The sequence below is a fragment of the Theropithecus gelada genome, chromosome 4, assembly GCF_003255815.1.
Source record: "Theropithecus gelada isolate Dixy chromosome 4, Tgel_1.0, whole genome shotgun sequence".
Taxonomy (NCBI): Eukaryota; Metazoa; Chordata; class Mammalia; order Primates; family Cercopithecidae; genus Theropithecus; species Theropithecus gelada.
In genome coordinates this window covers 110,886,774-110,913,545 of record NC_037671.1, presented here as the reverse complement: position 1 = coordinate 110,913,545, position 26,772 = coordinate 110,886,774, and the positions used below count along the sequence as shown (strand labels likewise).

The 26,772-nt window shown below is 42.1% G+C and overlaps 1 protein-coding gene across 1 annotated transcript in view; it reads left to right on the top strand.

Annotated features, from left to right (window-relative positions):
- TIAM2 (T cell lymphoma invasion and metastasis 2) overlaps positions 1-26,772 on the top strand; it is a 530,409-nt gene that overhangs the window by 448,040 nt on the left and 55,597 nt on the right. The window contains 5 exon segments of the mRNA XM_025381328.1: positions 511-672; positions 3,064-3,168; positions 3,406-3,484; positions 6,209-6,301; positions 7,505-7,768. Coding sequence (XP_025237113.1) covers positions 511-672; positions 3,064-3,168; positions 3,406-3,484; positions 6,209-6,301; positions 7,505-7,768 — 703 coding nt within the window.

The window sequence follows — 26,772 nt, the reverse complement described above, 5'->3', positions numbered from 1 at the left end:
CACTGTAACCTCTGCCTCCCAGGTTCAAGCGATTCTCCTGCCTCAGCTTCCCAAGTAGCGGGGACTACAGGCGCATATCACCACGCCTGGCTAATTTTTGTATTTTTAGTAGAGACACTGTTTCACCATGTTGGCCAGGCTGGTCTTGAACCCCTGACCTCAGGTGATCTGCCCGCCTTGGCCTCCCAAAGTGCTGGGATTATAGGCGTCAGCCACCGTTTCCAGCTGGATTGTGGTGTTCTAACTCGGCATAAGCGGCCAATCGACACAGTGGAAAGAACACAGGACAGGCAGTCACTGACTTTCACTCCACTTCCCGTGGCTGCAGTTTCATCTGCATAAAATGAGTGAGGAAACATTGTTGGCCTTAGAAGGCTGTGAGAAGCCAGTGATGTAAAGCGTGTGAGTGTTTACTCTAAATAGTCCATAAATGAACGGGACATTTGGCTGGTGGTTTCCTTCATTTGTTAATCAAATTTGTCTGCATTTTCTTTTGGCATCTACAAACAGGTCGACGAACTTCTGCATATGTATGGTTCAACAGTAGACAGTGTTCCCCGAGACAATGCATGGGAAATCCAGACTTATGTCCACTTTCAGGATAATCACGGAGTTACTGTAGGGATCAAGCCAGAGCACAGAGTAGAAGACATTTTGACTCTGGCATGCAAGGTAATGGATTTTGCTGCAAAAATATACTTCTGAGTAGAAATAATCATTAATGTTGCAATCTTATGCCTTCTAAATTCATGTGGTATTCAAGGGCCCAGTTTCCACACCAGGGAACATATTAGCATATTTATTAGTTAATGTATTTATTAGCATATTGATTAATTTGCATTCTATTCCTTGATCTCTTTAGAAGAATGAGTTATTAGATCATGATCCCCCACCTTCATGAAGAACCTGAGCTAATCTACTGAAATTCTATGTATACTTTGGTATCTAGAATAATTATGAAATCCATTGCTATTTAAGTTACTTAGAGATGGTGTGTTATAAGAAGGCAGCATAAACTTTGAGGTAATTTAATTTAATCCTAAATAGTTTTATCGGATTTCTCCAGATTAAACACGAAACTTGATATATTCACAGTTGCTTTATGGAGATTAATATATGATGATGTTTTATTCATTTTTCAAACTGGGTTTCATTCCTGATCTGAAAAGGGAGTTTATGGTAAGTCTTAAAGAGGGCCCTCTGAGAGAGAATATATTCAGCAACATCAGATCAGAAGCTTTTCGACCACCAGGTGGTGTAGTAGAGCTTAAATAGTTTTAAGTTTCCAGAGAAAATACAATCAAATATGTTGACATGGTGAAAAAGGCATATAGAGTTTAAGTAATGCTTAATCATGTGCACTTAATAAATGTGAAAGATGTTTAATTTTAGTCCCCCTTTTTCACTTTGACTTGAAACATTAGGATTCTGTACATTTATATGTAGTTTATATCCTTATGAACTTAATTCCCTTTTGCTCCCATATGTAACGTTTTTATTCAGAAAACCAACAATGTTCTATACCAATGATACCCTCTATTAAACTCATAATTTTCTGAGTAATAAAGGGTATCAGAAGCAGTGGGTCGGCCAGGCGCGGTGGCTCACGCCTGTAATCCCAGCACTTTGAGAGGCTGATGCGTCGGATCACAAAGTCAGATCGAGACCATCCTGGCTGACACGGTGAAACCCCGTCTCTACTAAAAATACAAAAAATTAGCCGGACGTGGTGGGGACGCCTGTAGTCCCAGCTACTCGGGAAGCTGAGGCCGGAGAATGGCATGAACCCGGGAGGCGGAGCTCGCAGTGAGCCGAGATCGCGCCACTGCACTCCAGCCTGGGCGACAGAGCGGGACTCCGTCCCAAATAAAAAAAAAAGAAAAAAAAAGAAGTAGTGGGTCAGTTTGACCCAGTTAGAGCATATGCCTGAGATAAATTTCTCACTGTTGAAAATATGCATGACAGAGAAAATATGAGTGTGTGTGTGTAAACATTTTCCTTTTGAAAAGTTTTTGGAGTAGGACATTCTTAATTCTGAAGTCTGTAGATTTGTTCACATTTTACAAATTTCTGTATTTTAGTAATGAGAAACAAGGTTAGGCTCAACCTAACTAAAGAGATGGCATTTGCTGAGCTGGTAAGATTTCTTCTACTATCAGATATGTTCTACTGTAATCTCTTAAAAATGCATCTTTTGCCTTTAATCATAAGCAATAGTGTTCAGAGAAAACCTTCTTAAAAATAATTGTCTGCCGGGCATGGTGGCTCATGCCTGTAATCCTAGCACTTTGGGAGGCCGAGATGGGCAGATCACGAGGTCAGGAGATCACGACCATCCTGGCTAACACGGTGAAACCCCGTCTCTACTAAAAATACAAAAAATCAACCGGGCGTGGTGGCGGGCGCCTGTAGTCCCAGCCACTCGGGAGTCTGAGGCAAGAGAATGGCGTGAACCCAGGAGGCGGAGCTTGTAGTGAGTGGAGATCACGCCACTGCACTCCAGCTTGGGCAACAGAGCGAGACTCCGTCTCAAAAAATAAAAAATAAAAAATAAAATAGTTGTCCCCCTTTACTTTTTTGCATACTAGTATGCATATATTTATTTATTTATTTATTTGAGATGGAGCCTTGCTCTGTCATCCAGGCTGGAGTGCAGTGGTGCTGTCTCAGCTCACTACAACCTCCACTTCCTGGGTTCAATCATTTCTTCTGCCTCAGTCTCCCAAGTAGCTGGTATTACAGGTGTGTGCCACTAGACCTGGCTAATTTTTGTATTTTTACTGTAGTCAACGTTTTGCTGTATTGGCTAGGCTGGTCTCCAACTCCTGACCTCAAGTAATCCACCCTCCTTGGCCTCACAAAGTGCTGGGATTACAGGTGTGAGCCACTGTGCCTGGCCTGCATCCAAATGTTTAAATTAGAGCTCTTATATAGGTTTAAATTCAGCAAATTTTTTGTGGTATTCTTTTAGCGATTTCTACTTTGATTTTTAATGAGCCTGCTAACCAATGATGGATTTAGAAAGAGCATTTAAAATCTGAATGACTGTCTTCTTCTTTATAGATGAGGCAATTGGAACCCAGCCATTATGGCCTACAACTTCGAAAATTAGTAGATGACAATGTTGAGTACTGCATCCCTGCACCATATGAATATATGCAAGAACAGGTAAGTGTGCACTAGCTTTAGAAAGGGAGACTGAACCACATCCATGGCGTTTTGATTCTGAAAAATGTCATTTCTGGGAAAAATTTTGTTTAAATCCGGCACCTAGTTTGGAAACAGTCTCTATATAAATGGTAACTTAATAGCTTTCTTGTTTTATTATGAAAAATAGTGTCAAAGTAGTTTTTCAAGGTATCATAACATGAAATCCTCTGATTTTGTTGTTTTCACCTTTTGCAGGTTTATGATGAAATAGAAGTCTTTCCACTAAATGTTTATGATGTGCAGCTCACGAAGACTGGGAGTGTGTGTGACTTTGGTAAGTGTAAGGAATGCCCCTTTCAGGGAGTTATGTGGTTCATCTTTGCCTACTTTGCCCCAGTATCTTTGGACTTAATGCTTTTCCCTTACATTCACGTTTTCAGAATATATGACAGTAGTTTCTGAACTTCCTTTGTCTTCCTACATTTCTATTTATTGATATTAGCAGGTGACACAGATAGGTATCAGTATTAGAGGGAAATGCCAAAGTAATTAAATGGAATGAATATAAAATTGATGGGAATTTGAAAATATAGATTAATAACACCATGTACTGTGTACTGATGCTGCTCTGAGCAGATCAACTCATGATTCATAGGAGAGTTACTTTCATCTCTAGTGTCTTTGCTCTTGGTTTTCTCTTCCTACCTGGAATGCTCCCCTTCTTTCCTCTTTCTTCCCCCATCCCTCCTCTCTAATGACATGAATCCTACTGTCCTTCAAGAACCAACTGAGGGTCTAACTTTCTTGAAGAAACCGTATCTGATTGCTTTAGCTTTACTTCTTTCTTTCTTCCCTGAGTTTAACAGTTAAGAGTCAGCCAGGCATGGTGGCTCACGCCTGTAATTCCAGCACTTTGGGAGGCCAAGGCAGGCAGATCACCTGAGTTTGGGAGTTCGAGACCAGACTGACCAACATAGAGAAACCCCATCTCTGCTAAAAATGCAAAATTAGCCAGGCGTGGTGGCACATGCCTGTAATCCCAGCTACTTGGGAGGCTGAGGCAGGAGAATCGCTTGAACCCGGGAGGCAGAGGTTGCGGTGAGCCGTAAGCTGAGATCGCACCATTGCACTCCAGCCTGGGCAACAAGAGCGAAATTCCATCTCAAAACTAAACAAAACAAAAAACAATTAAGGGTCAGTACTTCTGAAGTCACTTAATAGCATCATTTCCTCCATTTCTCTTTGATTAGATAATACTTGGTAAATATATCCATAGAAACAATGGTTAATGATTGGTAAATACCTCCATAGAAATACTATTTCTTACCTTGTTAAAATATGTTGATACATGATTATTTTCCTTAAAATGATTCAAACTAATAATAAATTAAAGTTTATAATATGTTAAAATGTCGTTTTTAGGATACTTTCGTTTTTTAAAAATTTGTATAATCTTTTCTGACCCCTATGTTATTTTTTTATTTTTTATTTTTTTTGAGACAGAGTCTTGCTCTGTCGCTCAGGCTGGAGTGCATTGGCACGATCTTGGCTCATTGCAACCTCTGCCTCCTGGGTTCAAGCAATTCTCCCTGCCTCAGCCTTCCAAGTAGCTGGGATTACAGGTGCCTCACCTGCCACTACACCTGGCTAATTTTTGTATTTTTAGTAGAGATGGGGTTTCACCATGTTGGCCAGGCTGCTCTTGAACTCCTGGACTCAAGTGATCCGTCCACCTCAGCCTCCCAAAGTGCTGGGATTACAGGTGTGGGCCACTGCACCCGGACCCCATGTTATGTTGGTTTTTCCTTTGAAGCCCTCTCGGCCTTTTTTCTCCTCCTCTTGGCCTTCACTGTGCTTTTTGTGGTTGCCATTTGTGTTCATCTTTGTACTGGAATGAGTGAATGAAGACACTTGCAAAGATACTCTCTGGTGAGACCGTAATCTGCCAGGCTCTGCTGGGGTCCCAGAGGAGACCTGGGGAACAGGACATTCTTGCTGTCCTCAAAGAACTCTCCGTATTAGGGGACCAAGACATGGAAACCTGTGCTCCTCACTGTGGCATCACAGAGGGGGACACTAAGTCAGGAGCCATGCATTCAGAAGAGGGAAGGTCTCCCTAGGATTTGCATGTAATCTTATATATTTAGGGCAAGCACTGTATTCATCCAAGCATTTTTTTCACCTTCTTAAAATGCTCAACCCCATAGTTGTTTCTCAGCAATTATTTGTTGTATTGAACTGAATTTCATGTATTTCAGTAAGAGTATTTTTTTGCTGTTAAATTTGTTTCTAAATTTTTAATTGTGGTAATAGACATATAACATAAAGTTTATCGTCTTGACCACTTTTAGGTGTACCGTTTTGTGATGTTAAGTACATTCACAATGTTGTGCTACCATCATCTATCTCTACAAATCTTTTCAGCTTGTAAAACTGAACTCTGTACCCATTTAACACCAACTGCTCATACTGTCCTCCCCCTAGCCCCTGGCAACCACCAGTTTAATACTTTGTATCTCTCGGAATTCCCCTGGCAACCACCGTTCTATTAATACTTTCTACCTCTCTGAAGTTGACTGCTCTAGCTACTCATATAAGTAGTATTATACTGTGTTGTCTATTTGTGACTGGCTTATTTTACTTAGCATATTCTCCTCAAAGTTCACCCAAATTGTAGCATATGCCAAGATCTTTTTCCTTTGTAAGACTGAATGATATTCCACTGTATGCATAGATCACATTTTGCTTATCCATTCGTCCATTGACAGACAGTTGGGGTCCACCTCTTGGCTATTGTGAATTATGCTGTTATGCACGTGGCTGCATGGTCTCACCTTTTGAATAAAAGTTATGTTTTTATATTTCTTAAGCCTCTTGTCTGACATTTTTCTTTTTCTACCCCCGCAAGATATTTGTACTTTCAAAATAGTTGTAATTTAGACTTTCTCAACATATTGTACTTACAAGAAAATATGTTCAAGGAGATACTGCCGATGTGGTTGGAGAAATTGAGTGTGGTGGGTTGAGATGTGCTTTTTCCTTTTATTTTCTTTCCTAGGGTTTGCAGTTACAGCGCAGGTGGATGAGCATCAGCATCTCAGCCGGATATTTGTAAGCGACGTTCTTCCCGATGGCCTGGCGTATGGGGAAGGTCCGTGTGGCACACCGTGCCTCTGTTGCCTCTTAATTTGCAACTGTGGAATACAGCCTGGCTAGTGAATGTTTCTTCATACAGTTTTGTCAGAAAAAGATTTCTCTTGGAATTTTAAAGAAAGTAAACCTAAGAGTTTAATTGGAAATGTGACCAAACACAGCCTCTCACTCCCATAAACCCAGCTGCTCAGAAGGCTGAGGTGGGAACATGGGAGGATTGTTTGAGTCCAGGAGTCCAAGACCAGCCTGGGAGATACAGTGAGACTCCTGCCTCCATAAAAAAGGACGGAGAGAAGCCGGGCACAGTGGCTCACAGCTCTAATCCCAGCACTTTGGGAGGCCAAGGTGGGCGGATCACGAGGTCGGGAGATCGAGACCATCCTGGCTAACACGGTGAAACTCTCTCTACTAAAAATACAAAAACATAGCCAGGAGTGGTGGTGGGTGCCTGTAGTCTCAGCTACTCGGGAGGCTGAGGCAGGAGAATGGCGTGAACCCGGGAGGCGGAACTTGCAGTGAGCCGAGATTGCACCACTGCACTCCAGCCTGGGCGACAGAGTGAGATTCCGTCTCAAAAAAAAAAAAAAAAAAAAAAAACAAAAAACGAGAAAGAGAGAGAGAGAAAAGAAAGAAAATGCATATGCCTATATATAGAGAGAGCATGTGTGTGTGTTTAAAAGACAGAAAGTGTATACATATATATAGACAGAGGGAAGGAGGAAGAGAGTGTGAGACAGACAGGCAGACACTGATGGAACAGAGTTAACATGAGAACACTAGAAAAATTTTAGAAAAAGCAATGAATGAGTGGTTCTCAAGTTGTTTCTCTTTCAAACTGTTTCTTCTAATAGTAGCTGTGAGAGAGCTAACATTTGTTTTGCTCTTAGTGGCATCTAAATACTATACATTTTGGCCCTTTAATTCTTTTCTGTTTTTCTTATTTAAAAGACGGAGTCTTGCTATATCACCCCAGGCTGGCCTCAAACTCCTGGGCTCAAGTGATCTTCCCACCTCTGCCTCCTGATTAGCTGGGACTACAGGCACCTGTCACTGTGCCCGGCTGGCACTTTCTTTGAAGAAAGCGACAAACAAAACAGCCCCTAGGAGTACATGGTTTGAGTTTGCAGCCTTCTTTCATCTTAAAATATTTCTCACAGTAATCCCTCTCTCTTTTTTTCTGTTTTTCCTTCCTTTTTCTCAGGGCTGAGAAAGGGCAATGAGATCATGACCTTAAATGGGGAAGCTGTGTCTGATCTTGACCTCAAGCAGATGGAGGCTCTATTTTCTGAGAAGAGCGTCGGACTCACTCTGATTGCCCGGCCTCCGGACACAAAAGCCACCCTGTGTACATCCTGGTCAGACAGTGACCTGTTCTCCAGGGACCAGAAGAGTCTGCTACCCCCTCCTAACCAGTCTCAACTGCTGGAGGAATTCCTGGATAACTTTAAAAAGAATACAGCCAATGGTAAGGCTTTGTTCTGACTTTCTTCTTAACTGCTGGTATCAACAGCCAATATTTTTAGGCTGTAATTTTGCTTGCAAACTCAGATTATTTAAGCTGTTCAAAGAATGTTTTCTAATTTATTAGAAGAACACAGATGCCAACTGGAGTAGATTTTATCAAAATTTCATGCATTTTAGTAATTATAGCGCTTTCAAGAAAATAGAAAATAATTATTTTTGCACAAAATAACATTTTTAAAACATCACGGACTCTTTAAAAATCACCCATAATGTTTAGTCTTGTAGTGGCTCTGTGACTGAAGGCAGATGAAATCCTGCATAAATGCCATAGTGGAAAGATTTTTCTTATTTGGTTGAACCTGAGGCATAGCCATTTTGCAGTAATCTGTTGGGCTCTTAAACAGCCTGTGCATTTCAGTTCAGTTATATCTTTTGTGAAGTACTACTTTCTTAATAAACAGCAAACTTTCTTTTTTAAAATTTATTTTTATTTTTATTTTTTTGAGACAGAGTGTCACTCTGTCGCCCAGACTGGAGTGCAGTGGCTTGATCTCGGCTCACTGCAACCTCTGTCTCCTGGGTTCAAGAGATTCTCGTGCCTCAACCTCCTGAGTAGCTGAGATTACAGGCGTGTACCACCATGCCTGGCTAATTTTTGTATTTTTAGTAGAGGTGGGGCTTCACCATGTTGCCCAGACTGGTCTCAAACTCCTGACCTCAGGTGATCCACCCGCCTCGGTCTCCCAGAGTGCTGGGATTACAGGTGTGAGCCACCGTGCCTGGCCAGTAAATAGCAAACTTTTAATGTAGGTCATGAATTTTAAAACTTTGTGAAGGCATAAAAATGAAAAACTGTGTGCCAGCATATTTTTCTCACGGTAAGACTTCCATATGAGGAAATCATTTGAAGGTCTGAAGTTTTGAGTGTATCATTCATGTGTATTTCATGCACTGCAGTCAAGTAAATTAGGGTACTGAAAACCAGTAGTTTTGCTTTGTACCTCTGGAGAGCCCGGGTCAAGCTCCACAGGAGACCAAGTGTGGGGTCTTTTTCCTGGGAGAGCACAGAGCAATTTTTATACTTAATTACGATGATAATGGATTTCCAATTGAAATCTCTGCATGATTACCAAAAATGAATGAAAAACACCAAAGAGAAGTTGTTAGGATTGATTTAATTATAAAGGAAGTTTATTAGGTCATTTTTGGAATTAAAAAATCAGATGGTAAGATTTGTGATTCAATAAGGTATCTCGTGCTTTCTCCTCCTCTCTTGGGGCCTTCCTCTAATTTAAAATGCCATTAAATGGACTATTGGCATATAAAAGTGAATGTCATAAAACAAAAATTATGATGGAACTTATTAATTACTTGGGTATATTAGGGCCATCATTCAGCTACCCTAGGCTGTTGTTATGGGCCTGAGTATTCCGTATAATACATGCATGTGTCCATTTGTTGGATTCATTACTCTTGAGGGATACATTCACTACCTGTGTTATGTCTCTATGTATTTTATCATAATAAGAAATTACCACAGAGGCTATAATACTTTTGGTACTTGTGGGAATGAATTCCTATAGAAAACAGAGAAAGGGGCAAATGTACCTTTTTTTTTTTTTTTTTTTTTTTTGGAGACAGAATCTTTCTTCTCTGTCACCCAGGCTGGAGTGCAGTGGCACAATCTTGGCTCACTGCAACCTCCACCTCCCGGTTTCAAGCGATTCCCTTGCCTCAGCCTCCGAGGTAGCTGGGACTACAGGAATACGCCACCACGCCTGGATAATTTTTGTATTTTTAGTAGAGATGGGGTTTTACCATGTTGGCCAGGCTGGTCTTGAACTCCTGACCTCAAGTGATCTACCCCCCTCAGCCTCCCAAAGTGCTGGGATTACAGGTGTAAGCAACCGCGCCCGGCTGTTTTTCTTTACTTTTTAATTTTTTAAAAAAATAGTAAGGATCAAGCAGGTGAGTTAAGCCACTTTTATTTATTTATTTATTTATTTTGCTAGGGAAACAGAATAAAGAGGCAGTCCTGGATCTGTTAAACCGCTATTCTATTACTCATCTTAGGCAGCCATTCGGACTGTCTAATCCTTTATACCCTATGTCTGTGTGGACAAAGAGCTTAGTTAGCCAGGCAGGCACGGTGCTTGTCCACATCATGCCTCCTGATGGAACCTTGCAGGTTCTTCCACTGCCAGCCTAGTGGGAGCCACTAACCCTTTCCTGGTGTCCTGGCAAGACTGTGCTCTCTGCGTGTGACAGTCTCCCAGGCAGCGCCCCCCCCGCCTCTGCCCTGAGCTTTACCATTCCTCCCCTCTCCTAAGCTCCAGGTGGCTGTTCCATAGTGATGCTGCTTGTGCTGGAAAAAACAGCCCCAGCAGACTCCTTCCCCAGACACCACAAACATAGACTTTTCTTTTTCTTTTTGAGATAGTTACGTTGCTTGTGAAGGAAGTTAAATGCCTGTGGGCAAACATCTCGGAAGGAAGTCTTCCATTTTGAAGGTTGAGGGGACAAGAAAATAAGGGTAGGTGGGTGAATTAAAAGGTAAAAGTGAAAAAAGACCAGGTCTGTCATTCATATGCAACATCTGAATGGCAAGAGAAGCCTATGTTTGTGGAAACTCTGAGAGGTGGCATGGTAACAAGCATACAGGTTTTGAGTCAGACGTGGGTTCGGGTCCTGGGCTGCCCTGTACGGGTTTTTTGACTCACCCAGGGAGTTCTGGGCTTTGGTGGATACTACCCCAGCCTCTTTACCCTGGTGGAAACGGTCCTGAGGTGCAGTCCACACAGCTCTGCAGATGGGCTCTGGAATGAGCCCCAGCTGCCCACAGCATCCTCGCTTTCACACCTCCCATGGGCTTCCTGCCCTTCCTGCCACACTCTTCCTACCCCCTCCTTTGGGAATCTCAGGGTTACCTTCCAAATAAACTTCTGTACCCAAATCCTTGGCTCAGACTCTGCTTTTTGGGGAGCCTGAATGAAGATGCTGAGCCTCACTTTTCTCATCCAGAGGATAATGTTTCTCCCGCTGCTCCTGTGGACCCTGTGAGTTTGGGGGAGTTCCTGTCTGTGGCATGTTCAGCCCAGTGTTTTACTTGGCAGGAATTCTGAAAATGTGCTTCTCCTCCTCCTCCCTCTCCTTTGCAGCTTCCTATTTTATTAAAAATTACCTTGATTTGCTTTTGCAATGAATTAGAAAACAGTAATCCCATTTTTTAACTAAAAAAGTTAAAATTTACAGAAATCAAAAATTTAAATGACTTTGACAAACAGTTTTTAATACAACTTTAATACAACTTTGAAGTAACTTAGCAGTGGCCAGCCATTTGAGAGCCTGCCTTTCCCTAAATTTCACGTTCCCTTGGCATTGCTAGAAGGCAATCATGTACTTGAAAAGAAGGAAAGTTCTGTTTGCTTTTCCAGAGAAGCCAATCCTTTCCTTGCTATAAAAACCAAATGGCTGGCTCTCTGGGAAAGAAGACCTGTTTTTTTAAAAATAGAAATTATAAGAATATCAGAAGGCAGATGAAAAGGAAAGCCTTAAGCACTTGTTTGGGCTTATGTTGACCATCCAAACGGAATATTTATAGCCCCCTATAGAGCGCTTAAAATGTTGGGGGGCGGGGGTGCCCTGGGAACAAGAGTTCAGGGCTTTCAGTCATGTCCTGAAGTTTATGTTGGTTAACCTTTGTCACTTGATCAGTTTCAAGTGGGGGAGGGAAACCCTGTCTCTGTCTATATCTCTGTATCTAATCAGTCTTTGACTGAAAGAGGTGTTAGTCACAGTGGCAGGTCCCAGGAAACTAGGGGGTTGCTTGTGGGTTGCTGTTAAGGTTCTGCTTTTCTAGAAAAGAAGCATCCTTGCAGTATTTGACATTCATTGATATGAATAATGTTTAGGAAAATGGGTCTCAAACTTCCTAGTGCCCAGGACTCAACCTGCTGAGCTTAATGAAAATGTAGACTCCAGGGTTTTGCTGTCGATGCACCTCCTGCAGGAGGCTTGGGGCAGTGCAAGCTAACTTCCCCCCCCGTCCGGCTCCCCCGGCTTTTTTTTTTTTTTTTTTTTTTNTCTCCTGCCTCAACCTCCCGAGTAGCTGGGATTACAGTCATGCGCCACCATGCCTGGCTAATTTTTTATTTTTAGTAGAGATGAGGGTTCTCCATGTTGGTCAGGCTGGTCTCGAACTCCCGACCTCAGGCGATCTGCCCGCCTTAACCTCCCAAAGTGCTGGGATTACATGTGTGAGCCTCCGCGCCCAGCCGCAAGCCCCATTTTTAACCTGGGCAGGTGTGGAAAGCAGCCCTGGAGAGCCAGCCTCTCTAGCCTGCATCGGCTGGAGAGCAGCCCTGGGGCTGGTGTGAGCACTCCTGCTGCCCATTGGCCATTAGTCTAAAAGAGGTGGCCTGAAATGGAGCAGTAGGACTTACTGTTTCCTGTATGCTGAGGTTTTGAGGATGGAATGAGATAATATGTGTAAAGTTCCCAGTACATGATCGCTGTTGCGCATGTGTGTTCTTAGGAATCGTGTGTCCCAAACCTCCACCATTGTCTTTCCTCGTGTGCTCAGCATGCAGGCAGTTGACTCTGAGCTCACCTCATTTGTTGCTCAGTCCATGCTTGGAAGACACCATATTCCATTTGGCAAATCACTTACACTAGGAAGCAAAGATCTTCCAGCTTCGCTCCACTATGCCTGTGATGCTCTGTGAGGAGCAGAAGAGACAGGAATATATGGAGAATTGATGAGGGTTCAGTATGAAGTTCCTCTGCTTCCTAAGAAATGAATGACCGTTTGATTTTGCCTTGAAGGGCTTACATTTCTGTTCTAGTTATTCACGGTGGAGAGAGGAAATGTCCATAGGCTGTATTTGACTTGAGCGGAAATATCATCTGTAAAAACTTTATAGAGAGAATTAATTTTACCACTGGAATTCCCCAAAGAGGCCAGTGTTATTTTAGAGCCAACAAGGTGACCATTGAAGGGATTGGACAGGCCAGACCTGTTTATACTGGGACCCTGTTAATGCCGTATTTGTGATTTATGTATGAAAATCCCTTTTCTAGTGTTTGCCATCTTTTGAAACATTCCAGCAGCTTTTAAGAAAGTCTCATTGGGCATAGAGTTTCTGAACAAAGTCTTTATGTAAACACTGAACTTGTCGCATTAATGAACTCTCCATCTATAAACAGCCATTAATCCTACCTTGTTAGGATTGGAGGTATATTTAGTAGGGGACAAAATAGAAAAGACCTATGTTTTCCTTCCATTTAGACGATATAAATCCAACACATGCTTACCAGATGATGAAGGTAATTGCAGCCTGAGGTTCTTTTTTAGCCTCCACGCCCCCTTTGAATCATTCTTTTTTAAAATTGCCGTGAGTAGTGTAGAGTCTCAAGCTACCAGAAGCCACTTAGATGTAAATTTGCTCTTTGGAATGAATTGCTCTTGGGAATGTATGTGTCCATTATATAGCTTCTCACCAGGGAAAAGAATTATAGAGCCAGCTCTGATGTGGCAAACCCACTTATTTCCTGTTTATGAGAGTGAGGGCATTTTGGCTTCCGTAGCCTGTTTAGGATGACTAACAGCATTTAGCTCAGAGAATGCTCTGTTTGTGTGTAAAACTGCTATTACTGAGTCTGGCTGGCTGACACCCCAGATTTCCAGATGTAAAAACATATTAGTGTTCCTAAAGATGAGTGGTACATTTTTTTTTTTTTAAATCAGAAAACAATCTGATTGGGAAATACTGGCTTTACCAGGACACAGAACTTCCGTCTCAGAATTACGAGTTTGTTGTGTCTGTGCTGAAGATCGGTTTCATTTCCATCAGTGTGGAAGTGAGCGTGTGGCTTTCTCTTAGTGGTGAAAAAAATTAAGATCCTGGGATACCAATTTCCTTATAAAACTTAGTTTTGTTTGATTCTCTTTTTCTTATTCTCAGTCATTTATTTATTCACTTGTACGTTTAACAGATAACCTTTTGTGAAATGTCGAGGGTACATAAAGGTGAATTACACATTATTTCATATTCTCAAGAAGCTCATAGTTGAAAACACTTGTAAATAATTCCTGGCTCCAAAGAAAACAAACATTTGCAATGAAGAGAATTAGAGGTCAGAGGTGGGATTCCCACTAATTTTGCTGTTTTACAAGAGCAAAGGCACTCAGAAGCAAGGCACAGGGCTCTCATTATCAGCGTCAGAGGACAGTTTCTGAAAGGGTTTGTGCTTGATCTCAGCACTGCGGATGGACAGGCCATGGACCTGGAGGTGTGTAGTGGCGGTGGAGTGAAGGGCATCTCACATAGAGCAAGCAAGCTGGAAGACAGAGGCTGCATGTAGAGGTCACGGGAAGAAAGGTTGGAAAGTCTATTGGGGCCAGATTGTAGAAAACACTGAATTCCAGGAATTTATAACATATCATTGCATGCATCTGAAAAACCAACTAGCTAATTAACTAACTAATGAGTATTGTATTACTACTTCCCCCTGCCTTCTATAAAATATGGAGAACTTGTCTGCTCATTTGATGGCCACTGGAGTGTGTGTGACTTGAAAAGCTTGCCCCTGCCTGTCACCTCTCTCATCCCACCAGTCTGGCTTCATTCTTTTGGATCTTAGAGTATTGTTGTGTTGAATGATCATAAGTCCCTTATAAAATAAATACTCAAATGTTTTAGAGTAAAGAGTGAATAAAGGAACACCTATATGTTCTCTGTAAAACCTAAGTCTTCCTCAGCATTGGGAAGCCATCTCCACTAAAGTGTGGTCCTCACCGGTCCCCTTTAGGGGTGAGGTAGATGGAATAACACCCTGCTGGCCTGTGACAGGGGCAGCTGGTGGGGAGGGGACAGCCCATGACAAAGAGGACCAGGCAGTATGAGGGTCAGGAGGAGAACTGTTAAATAAACGTTCCCAGCATTTTGAGTAAAAATCAGTCTTGGCTTTTCTCTCCGAACATTAAATATAAATACATCTTTCAGATAAAAATTTACAGAAGTTCTCTGAAGCACACTGTGTGAAATATGTGTTGGCTCTGCCACTTTTGATAGACAGTTGAGAGTTTGGGGTGCCAGGCAGGTCTCCTATGAAGGTAGAGGGAGCCAACTCTCTCTGAAGCAGTTTTTCTATGAAACCATTGGCTGCTGAGAAGAGGAAACTTTACAGCCTGTTACATAAGGAAAAAAAAAAAAGATCTCACTTTCCTGTCGGTGTTATGAGTACTGGCTGCCAAATGGTGCTTGTTTGTGTTTCTATTTTTTTCCCCTTCTTTTGTAAGAGGCTTGAAAGTGAATTATATTTCTCACTTTATTCCTGCCTATGAAGGAAGTGAGATCATTGGGAAGGACCAAGTGTGATAATTATCTTCCTACTCTCATGTTTAGAGATAACTGTATTGTGGCACTATCTTCACTTTTTCAGATGGTAATACATGTGCATGGTACGAAATGCCAGCAGTGTAGAAGGGTAAACAGTGACAGCTAAGTCCCCCAAGCTACATCGGGCAGTGTTGAAGAGCATGAACACCATCTGATGACCTAGTTCAGGTTCTGGCTCCAGCCTCTCCTACTCACTAGTTGTGTGACCTTGGGCAAGTCACTTAACCTGAAAGCTTAGTTTTTGCAACTATAAAATGGTCTAGGATTTTTGTGGGAGCAACGGACTAATATTTGGAAAGCACTAGATACTGCCTGGCACATAGTAAAGGCCATGTAAGTGTTTGTTGAATATGTAGATACATTCCTCCTACCCTCTTCTTAGCCGTGCAGTGTGTCTTCCAGAGGTCATCATTGTTCTTAGTTTCTTTCTCATCCTGGCCTGGAGAATTCTAAATATTGAGGAAAATTGGCTGGGCGCGGTGGCTCACGCCTGTAATCCCAGGACTTTGGGAGGCTGAGTCAGGCCAATCATTTGAGCTCAGGAGTTCAAAGACCAGCCTGCGCAACATGGTGAAACCCTGTCTTTATTAAAAATACAAAAATTAGCTGGGTGTAGTGGTAGACACCTGTAGTTCAGGCTATCACTCGGGAGGCTGAGGCAGGAGAATCGCTTGAACCCAGGAGGTGGAGGTTGTAGTGAGCCAAGATTGTGCCACTGCATTCCAGCCTGGATGACAGAGCAAGACTCTGTCTCATAAAAAACAAGAACAACAACAAAAAAAAATTGGGGAAAATACTGGGGTATTTTTCTGCCTTGTTTTTACTCCATTGCCTTAATACATGGCTGTGGTGGACAGAATAATGGCCCATCCCAAACATGTCCACATTCGAATCCCCAGAACCTGTGAATATGGCAAAAGAGATTTTAAATTTCAAAATACTTTGAAGATGTGATTAAGTTAATTACCTTGAGATGGGGGATGGATTTTCATGGATTAGGTGGGAGGCCCAGTGTAATCACAGGGATCCTTACTGGAGGGAGGAGGGTCAGAATCAGAGAAGTAAATGTGATGAGGGAGGGAGAGAGGTGGCAGCCATGAGCCAAGGAAAGCAGGCAGCCTCTAGAATTTGGAAAAGGGATGGAAAGAGTCCTCCCTTAGAGCCTACAGATAGAACACAGCCCTGTGGCCTTAGTCTTCAGATTTCAGAACTGTAAGGTAATAAACTGAGTTTACGTGTCAAGCACCATGTTTGATGGCAGAAATACAAACATGAAAAAAAACCACAGTTGTGGTATTCGGGGTGCTATGATCTGGAGGCAGACGTGTGTACAGACAGCAGTCATAATCCACCATTGTCATTAGTTTTAAGGTTCTCGGACATGTCGGTCTCTTTCTGGACCCTTTACTATTACAAATTATTGAGGGCCCCAAAGAGCTTTAGTTATGCGGGCCTACATCTATATCTATTGATACTGACTGTATTAGAAATGTAAACTGAGAAATGTCCAAAATGTTTATTTATTTTAACATAACAATAGTGGATCCATTTTTATGTAAACACAATAAACATACTTTTAATGAAATGTCTCCTCAAACCAAAAAAAAAAAAAAAAAAAAAAAAAAAAACCTTAGTGAGAAGAGTAGCCTTATTTTACATTTTTGCAAATTTCTTTAATGTGCATCTTAATAGAAGAAAGCTAGATTCTCACATCAGCGTCTGCATTCAGTCTGTTGCAGTGTATTGCTTTGGTGGAAGTTATTTAAAGAAAATTCATTCTTATACAGATAAATGTAGTTGGAAAAGGGAGGAGTATTTTGATACTCCTTTCAGACAACTGTGGATATTCTTTCATAGTGCCCCAAAACTCAACAAGTGGCCATTTCTTCAAGGTTAGTTGCAATGTGGAACCTGAGGCATTATTGGTGGAGTTTTCTTATTTGGTGTCATTAAAATTCATTGGCCTGTCTTGCACTTGGAATAGATCTTTTACTCATGCATGATTTCATAACATGTCTTGTTTATTTGGAAATGTGGGATCACTAAGTTATGTAGATCTTCCAAATGTGGACATTTCATTTCACAGTATTAAAAATCACTTTCAGACCAGTCATAGTGGCTCACACCAGTAATCTCAGGATTTTTGGGAGGCAGAGGCGGGAGGATGGCTTGAGGCCAGGAGGTTGAGACCAGCCTGGGCAATGTAGTGATATCCTATCTCTACAAAAAATAAAAAATTAGCTGGGCATGGTGGCTTGTGCCTGTAGTCCCAGCTACTCGGGAGGCTGAGGTGGGAGGATTGCTTGAGCCTAGGAGGTTGAGTCTTCAGGGAGCTATGACTGTGCCACTGCACTCAGCCTGGGTGACAGAGCGAGACCTTGTCTCAAAAAAAAATTTCACACTCAGATCTCATTGGAGAAGTATTGGGAAGCTCACGGTGTCAGACACAAATTTTCTAAGATTCTGATTTTTGTTGGACAGTTTGGATTATATCTACCAATACTGTCAGGCTCCTTTTGTTCCTTTTAAAGAAAATGTTTTTTTCTCACCTTTATTTTCCAAGTGAAAATTGTGGTTCTGGAAAAAAAAGCAGTTAGTTCAGCTCCCAACACAGTTGTACGTATGTTTTTCCTCAATGCTACGATTGTGCTTGGGTATGCAGCTGGCAAGTTGTAAGTGTGCTTCCTTCCAAGGGTGGAGATTTAGGACAATTACCAATTTTTGCTGCTCCACTGAGGACATTCTTAAGTGAAACTGGCGCGTTTTTAAATGTAAGAGTGTGGCAATGAAGAGCGTGATGGTGCTGAGCGCAGTTTGGTGTTCTTGTCTTAATTGTGCTGAGACAGCAGCAGATGCTTTGCACCATCAGTGCACATGTCCTCAGAGAAGAAAAGGCAAATGCCACTTGACATTTTTCAGAAAATAATTTTCAACTTGTGGACTCCTTGGAAGGGTCTCGGTGACCCCTCTACAGACCACACCTGGAGAAGGGCTGTTCCGATACATACAGAGCAGCAACACAGAGGAGCAGAAAACTCGTGTTCCAGGTTAATCAGGGCCACTCTCCAGGGAGAGTCTCACCCGTGTTAACCCCTAGAGAATGAGAAGGTCGATGAGGGGGCATAGAGCATTCCAGGTGCAGAGAAGCTGGGAGGAGGCCGGGGCTGTCTAGCTCTGGGGAGGTGTGTGAGTAACTCTGATGGTTGGAGACGCAGGTGCAAATGGAGACGAGGAGAACGTAGGGTGAGACAGGTGAGGGGGCCAGGTGACAAAGGGTCCAGGGAGCTGTGAGAAGCCTGGATGTAAAGATCCACAGGGAAAAGATGATCAGGGTATGGTGGGTCAGATTCGTAGGTTAGAAAAACAGGCAGCCCCAGTGCCAGCCAGGGAAGCGCATTGCAGCTGCTGCTAGTCCCCTAAGAGATGATGAATGGTGGCCAGGCAGCAATGGGCTGAGAGGTGGGTAGCACAGCGTGGCAGGCAGTCCCTGCCCTTCCCTCCCTCAGAGCACATAGGTAGCAGGAGATACTCTGTCCTCCTTTTTTTAACAGGGACTCTGTCTTGTATTTGACACCAATAAATCACTAGGCACATAAGTAGAGTCATTCAACAAATATTTGCTTGAACATTTGAACAAATGAGTAGAGGATATAGGAACAACAGGACTCAGAGTATGAAAAAGAAGAAAACCCCAGGTCTTCCACTTTAAACATTTCAACATTGACATGGTTTGGCTGTGTCCCCACCCAAATCTCATCTTGAATTATAGTTCCCTTAATCCCCACGTGTCATGGGAGGGACCAGGTAGAGGTAATTGAATTATGGGGGCAGTTTCCCCTATGCTGTTCTCGTGATAATAAGTGAGTTCTCATGAGGTTTGATCATTTTATAAGGGGCTTCTGCCTTTGCTGGGCATTGATTCTTCTTGTTGCCACCATGTGAAGAAAGATATGTTTGCGTCTCCTTTCACCATGATTGTAAGTTTCCTAAGGCCTCCCCAGCCCTGTGGAACTGTGAGTCAATTAAACCTCTTTATTTTATATATTACCCAGTCTCCGGTATGTCTTTATTAGCAACGTGAGAATGGATTAATACAAACATTAACTTTATTTTTCAACAAGATTCTAAGGCTTATGTTATATCTAAAATGTGGCTTATTTGAGGTGTGCACAATAAAAGTTGTAGCTAAGAAAGGAGCTGTGGCTTTGTTTATACCTTGAGGTTGAATCCAGGTGCAAATAATTTGAGAATTTTTTGCCTTCAAGGTGGGAAATGAACTTCCATACTTAATCCTGAATTCAGGCACGTAAATTAGGTCCATGACATGAGCAACTTTTTACCCCATGTTAGGTACCCGTCACCTGTGAAGAACACACCGAGGCCAAGCTGAGAAACCACTGATCTCTGGAGAAAAATATTTTTCTCTCATTTTACTTTTCTTTGGTTTAACAAATATTTAGTTACTGCCTGTTGTATCAGGCGCTGATCTAGGAGTGCTAGAGATAAACAGGAACACAGTAGGTAAAAAAGCCTCGTTGCCCACATGGAGCTTACTTGTATTTTAGTGTGTGGACATACAGAGTAAGCAGGAACTTCACAATTAGTAAGTTATGTAATGTACTCACAGATGATAAGTGTGATGGAATGAAAATTGATCAGGATGGGAGGGATGGGGAGTAGGGACCAGGCTGGTTGCAGTTGTGCACAGGGCAGGCTGGAACAATGGGCACCTAGGAGCATAGGCTTGTGGGAGGTCAAGGATGGGGCCACGTGGCCGTCAGGGGGCAAAGCCTTCCAGGCTGAGGGAACAATCACACGGGCCTTGATGTGGCCTGTTTTTCGGCAGGTGTGCCTGGAAGGGCAAGGGAAGAGCAGAGCAGTGAGAGGTGAGGCCCAGAGGAAGTGTGAGGCCCAATCAGGCCAGATCAGGCTGGCCTCAGAGAACATTGTGAGGTCCATTTATTGGAGGGAAGGGAAGAGCCGTTGCCTACGTTTGAGCAGAGAAGTGACATGATCTGACGAGTGATTGGTAAGGATCCCTGAGTGTTGTTGAAAATAGACTCAAGGGAGGCAGTGGTGGAACAGAGGCTTTGCTATCACCCTGGAGAGAGGTGAGGGGGTGGGGTCTGCTTGGGGTGGTGGCAGTGGCAGTAGAACCAACAAAGCTTGGCCAGAGACTGGAAGGAAAGGGATCAGGGGTGACCCCCAGGTTTTGGCCTGAGCATCTGGAAGGCTGGAGTTTCCATCAGTTAAAATAGGAAGATGAGTGTGGAGCAGCTTTGGGGAAAGATGAGGAATTGGTTTAGGAACTCCTTGTGTTTAACCTCTGTTCATGTTGAATATTTCACCTGCTTCCAAAACCGTTTTGAAATAAAAACCCATCAATAAAATTCCACAAGAGGCATCAGAATTAACAACAGAAAGAGAAAGGGGGGAAATTTTAAAAGGCATTGGTCTTTTCTCTCAATTGGATGATGTTGGGGGTTACTCTATGATTGGGAATCTTAATAACCTTATCTAGAAGATGCTCTAAATGGTAAATGAATTTACAGTGAAAACCTACCTAGAAAATTCCATTAAATTCATCAAAATTAGCAACATAAAGAGAAAGAGAGGAAATTTGAGTGACATGTTACCCGTAATTTAAAGATGTCCACTCATAGGGTAAGGAAAACACATATTTGTTTATAGGAGAAGAAATCAATAGGCTTTGAAATACAAATTGTAGCACATCAATTCCTTTCATTTCAGACAATTTAGTTCTGATCTGTTGTATCTCATAAATTTATTTCTGCCCTACCATACTCAGCTATGATTATTTATAAATTATCCAGTCTCATATAAATCTATTTATCTTTTATCTTTTCTTGCTTTTGGCTGTTAACATCTTTAACATGTCATGGGAAAATGTGACAAAGTTCAAATTATCCCATTTTGTTACTTGTTGGTAGCTCTGGAAAAGATTATTTGGAAAAAAGCATGTGAAATTGTTAGCAAAATTATTGTGTATCTTCTGCTAGGAGCTCTGGCCAGCTGCCCTGGGGGGTGAGCAGGTGCTGTTCCACACTTTCTAGAGTGGCAGGATGCCCACTCCTTCCAGAAGTCTCCCAGTGGGCTTGCTACCAAATCTGGACTTCCCCGTGAAGCCCTTGGAAACTGCTGAATGAAACGACATGCGATTCTCCACATTTTAACATTTTTCTTTCCAAACACTAGTTATTTTCTCCTAAATTGCCATTTGTGAATCTAATTCTGTCTTTCATGTTTCAGTTGATGAATGGCCATGTCATTCTTTTGTGAAGTTTAGGCATCTTTGCATAGCAGTATTAGCAACATTATTTGAACATTTGTTGAATTTTGTCATTATTTTATACAAATGATTGAGGAAAAATGGGGACTGAAAATGGTGATAAGAAGCCTAGCTTTCCTAACCTTAATACCCATGACTCCAAAATGCCAGTCACCAGGTGTGTCCAGCCAGCAAGACTTTAGCTCCATGTGGATGTTCTTTGACCTTGACTGTATTAGTCTGTTCTCATGCTGCTAATAAAGACATACCCGAGACTGAGTAATTTATATAAGAAAGGTTTAATTGACTCATAGTTCCGCCAGGCTGGGGAGGCCTCAGGAAACTTACAATCACGGTGGAAGGGGAAGCAAACACGTCCTTCTTCACATGGCGGTGGCAAGCAGAAGTGCCGACCAAAAGCGGGAAAGCCCCTCATGAAACCATCAGATCTCGTTTGAACTCACTATCACCAGAACAGCATGGAAGTAACTATGCCCATGATTAAATTACCTCCCAGTGGGTCTCTCCCAGGACAGGTGGGGATTATGGGAACTACAATTCACGATGAGATTTGGGTGGGAACACAGCCAAACCATATCACTGAGTAAGTCAGTATGTGTTCACTGGGGAAAGAGGAGAAAATTAATGCATGTGCTAGGTATATTTAAAAGGTGTGGCATAAATAGAAGTTTTATCATTTTTTGGGATCTTTGGGAGTAGAAGTTCACAGAACCTAAATACTTCACCTTTCATGCTTCTCTTTTACAATTGTAGTCTGTGAGAAGTATGGGGCTGCTTGCATGTTGCACTGGCAATATCATGGGGTCTTTTTCTTTTGAACTCTGAAAGCATTTTGTCTGTATTCCTGATATGGGTGTTGCCTTGCAATATAGCTCTCTGTGTGCCTGTCCTAATTAACCTACTACTGACAATCCCTTGAAAACAGGGACTTTGAAGAGTATAAAGGATGTTTCAGACACGGCAGCCAGCACAATTCTTAATAAAAATAGCAGGCATTGAGTAAATAGCTACTGAGTGAAAGGAAGGTTGTTAGAAATCTCTTAATGAAAGTTAAGGCAACGTTCTTGAGCATGGATTATGGGGGGTAAAAGGAATCCTTGGAACACATCTTGAGGCTTCCAAGATTTCTTCTTTATAAATCTGATGCAAGGGAATGGTGCCGAGACTTTCTTGAGCCGAGGTCTCCATCACTGGCACATGTGTGGAGGGCACCCTGGGATGGCCCATAGCTGTAGTGGTGGAGAACCACATGCCCTAGCTCTGGAGTCCTGCTGTATATCCTGGGAGTCCACGGAGCCTAGCTGCTGGCCCACATCTGTGCTGTTCTTCAGTTTTAATGGGCTAATTGGTGTCCGTGACAGTTAATTTGCCAGCTAAACCAAAACCACAACTAAAAAAGAACAGTAACTTCTTTTTTTTTTTAATTAAAAAAATTTTTTTGAGATGGAGTCTCGCTTTGTCACCCAGACAAATGGTGCGATCTCAGCTCACTGCAACCTCTGCCTCTCAGGTTCAAGCGATTCACCTGCCTCAGCCTCCTATGTAGCTGAGACTACAGGCATGTACCACCACACCCAGGTAATTTTTTTATTTTTAAAATAGAGACAGGGTTTCATCATGTTGGCCAGGCTGGTCTTGAACTCCTGACCTCAGGTTATCTGCCCACCTCATCCTCCCAAAGTGCTGGGATTACAGGTGTGAGCCACCGTGCCCAGCCTAAGAACAGTAACTTCTATATCACCAGTATAGGCCAATAGTGACAGTGAGTTGTTTTAATTTGGGGATAGTAACATTTGTAAAAGACTATGGGTCTCAAATAAAGTCTCAAATGGATTCTAGTTCCTGGCTTTGTCATCTGTGACCTTGGGCAGGTTACTATAACTATTTTCTTGACTCTTAAAACAAGGGATCAGGCAAAATAGTTTAAAACGTTTTCCTTCTCTCTCTAAATTCTTGTATTTAATGTGATTGAAGTGACAATGTAAGGACTACAGGAGTGTACATTTCCTCCAGAATTTTATGGAGTGAAAAAAGCAAAGTAATGGATCAAACATTCCATTTTGGTTTTGCAGCCAGTCTCATTCCCTCCTTAAAAAGAGTCAGGTCTTGACTGCGGTAGAGAACGTGTTTGTTAAGCCTTCATAATAATGGCAGGCTGTCTCAGTATAAAGCTCACAAAGAACCTTAAAAACATTAATTATCCCTCACATCACCCGATGGAGCAGAGATGTGTTATTATCGTTTTACTTTCACAGCTGGGTAAATCAAGGTATAGAGAGACATCGAGCCTCTGGTGCTTTGGACGAGGTCGTAGTCAGTGGCACATACAGATAGAACTGTGTCTTCCTGTTTCTCCTTCCATGTAGGGAAAAATGTCTGGATTTTAACTGTTTTTTTTTCCTTTTAAAGATTTATCTATTAATATTCATAGAGTAAAACCCAGTTATAATTCGTCTTGCAGTAAAGCAAATTTAGATGTGACCGGATTGCTGATAGCCCTTGTCTTCTTATCTGGATTCTTATTGGGGGGTTGGGACTGACAATCGGAAAGTTCTCGTAATCATCTGGGGGTTTCTCAGTTCAGGGAAAGGTCAGTTGTTTGTGGTCATAGCTTCACTATCTATTCTTGTTCCTTTTTTGATGGTTCATACAACTTTTCATTAACCTTGCAATCATGTGACCAGACATTTCCTATGATTTGGTTCTTTGGAACCCTCTTATGGTGGAGTTTTGCTGTTAATTCTAACTTCTCCCCTGGAATATCTACCCTGACTTCCTTATCTTCTTTTTTAAAAACTGAATAGAATTAACATACTATACAATTTACCTTTTACAGTGTGCCATTAAGTGGTTTTTAGTATATTCACAAAATTGTGCAACCATCACTACTGTCTAATTCCACAACAGTTTTATCCCCTCAAAAAAGAAGACTCACACACATCAGAAGTCACTCCTCAAAGCCCGGCGTGGTGGCTCACACCTGTAATCCCAGCACTTTGGGAGACCGAGGCAGGCAGATCACAAGGTCAAGAGATCGAGACCATCCTGGCCAACATGGTGAAACCCCATCTCTACTAAAAATACAAAAACTAGCTGGGCGTGGTGGCGTGCATCTGTAGTCCCAGCTACTTGGGAGGCTGAGGCAGGAGAATCACCTGAACCTGGGAGGCAGAGGTTGCAGTGAGCCAAGATCATGCCACTGCACTCCAGCCTGGTAACAGAGCGAGACTCTGTCTCAAAAATAAAGTAAAATAAAAAAAAAATTAAAAAAAACAAATGAAGTCACTCCTCATCCTCCATCCCCCAACCCCAGGTCCTGGCAGCTATGAATCTACTTTCTGTTTCTATGGATTTACCTATTCTGGGTATTTCATATAAAAATGAAAATACAATCTGTAACTTGTCGTGTCTGGCTCCTTTCACTTAGCATAATGTTTTCAAGGTTCATCCATGTTGTAGCATGAATCAATCCTTCATTCCTTTTTATGGCTGAATAATATTCAATTTCACCTTCTTTTAATCCAAGAGAACCATAGCACTTACTGAAAAGTTTCCTCAAATTTTCTTTTTTCCGTAGCAACTTTCTCTAATAGAATCTCATGTGTACTTTTTTCTAGGTTTCTTCTCAAAGTCTTTAAATAGAGCTCCAGCTAAGTAGTTCCTAAGGGCTTTGAACCGAAATTCAACTTTGTTAAAATTCTTTGAGTGTTTGAAATACAGTATTGTCTGTTACATGCCTCTGAAGGTAAGTAAGTGTGGCTTTTGGGTGTCCTACCAGTGCTAGTGGGTGTCTGTTTCCTTGCAGTACCAAAACCTTGGTTGAAGATCTCTCTCATCATTGATGGTGTATTTTTCATTGGGGCTCTGATAAAACCCCATGGGAGACATTGCACCTTCTTTCTTTGGGTTAAGCACGCTGCCTCAGTCCCTGCCATAGCCTGCCTGGCAAAGGAGGATGTGGGTACATCTAAACACTCTTTTTCATTGTTCTCAGAAGGAGTGTTGCCGTCAGTGTGGAGGTGGCTGTGGCAGCACCTTTCTACTGTGAGAACATCTGCCATATTCCTGTTCCTTTTAAGTATTCTTTCCCACTGTAAGGACATTTATCACAAGACAATTGAATCAGATCCTGGCAGCCTGCTATTAAGAAACATTTACCACCAGCATTTACTTTACCGCTCTCTGTTTATTGCCGGTGTTAGCTTGCATTGTCAAAAACATCACCGATTGGAATGTGACCTCGGGTTAAATGGACTTGGAAGATTTATGAAATGTATATCTTTCTAGCACAGTATTTATGCTGTAATAGAATTTATTTCTTTGCAAGCTTAATAACATTCAAATTGCTGCTTGGAATTTCCCTGACACGAGTCATAATGATAAAAAAATGCAAAGCCGCGGATATGGTCAGAAAGGAAGACTGATTTTATCTATATTAAGAGTAGGTAATAATACATGGTGATCTCTTTGTTAATGGTGCAGTTTGGGACCTGACTCACCTTTGAATGTGGTCACTCAAGAGTTATTTTTTTTTTCTCTCAGTTATTTCTATTATTTCATTTAAATGCTTTGTTTTCATTCTCTTTCACTGACTGATGATCAGAAATATTTGCCTGGATGGCACAGTACAGCTGATGTCATTAATGAAAGACGTCACAAACCACTGCACTTCAAAGTAGAAGTTTGAGTAAATTTTAGGACAATCTGTGTTACTTAAAAATATACATTGCTATACAAAGTTTACAAATTTAAATTTATTTATTTAGAAGAAATTGTCTTAAAAGCAAAGTCTCACTCTGTCGCCTAGGCTGGAGTGCAATGGCACAATCACAAGCTACTGCAGCCTCTACCTCCTGGGCTTAAGTGATCCTCCTGCCTCAGCCTCCTGAGTGGCTGGGACTACAGGTGTGCAACACCATACTGGATAACCTTTTTTTTTTTTTTTTTAAATAGAGGTGGAGTCTTTCCATGTTGCCCAGGCTGGTCTTGAACTCCTGACCACAAGCAATCCTCCTGCCTTGGCCTCCCAGAATTCTGGGTTTATAGGCATGAATCACCCCACTGGCCACAAAGTTAAATTTAAAAGGAGAGATTGTGGCTGGGCGCGGTGGCTCACGCCTGTAATCCCAGCACTTTGGGAGGCTGCGGTGGGTGGATCACTTGCGGTCAGGAGTTTGAGACCATCCTGGCCAATATGGCCAACCCTGTCTCTATTAAAAATACAAAAACAAACAAACAAACAAAATTAGCTGGGTATGGTGGTGTGTACCCATAGTCCCAGCTCCCGGGGAGGCT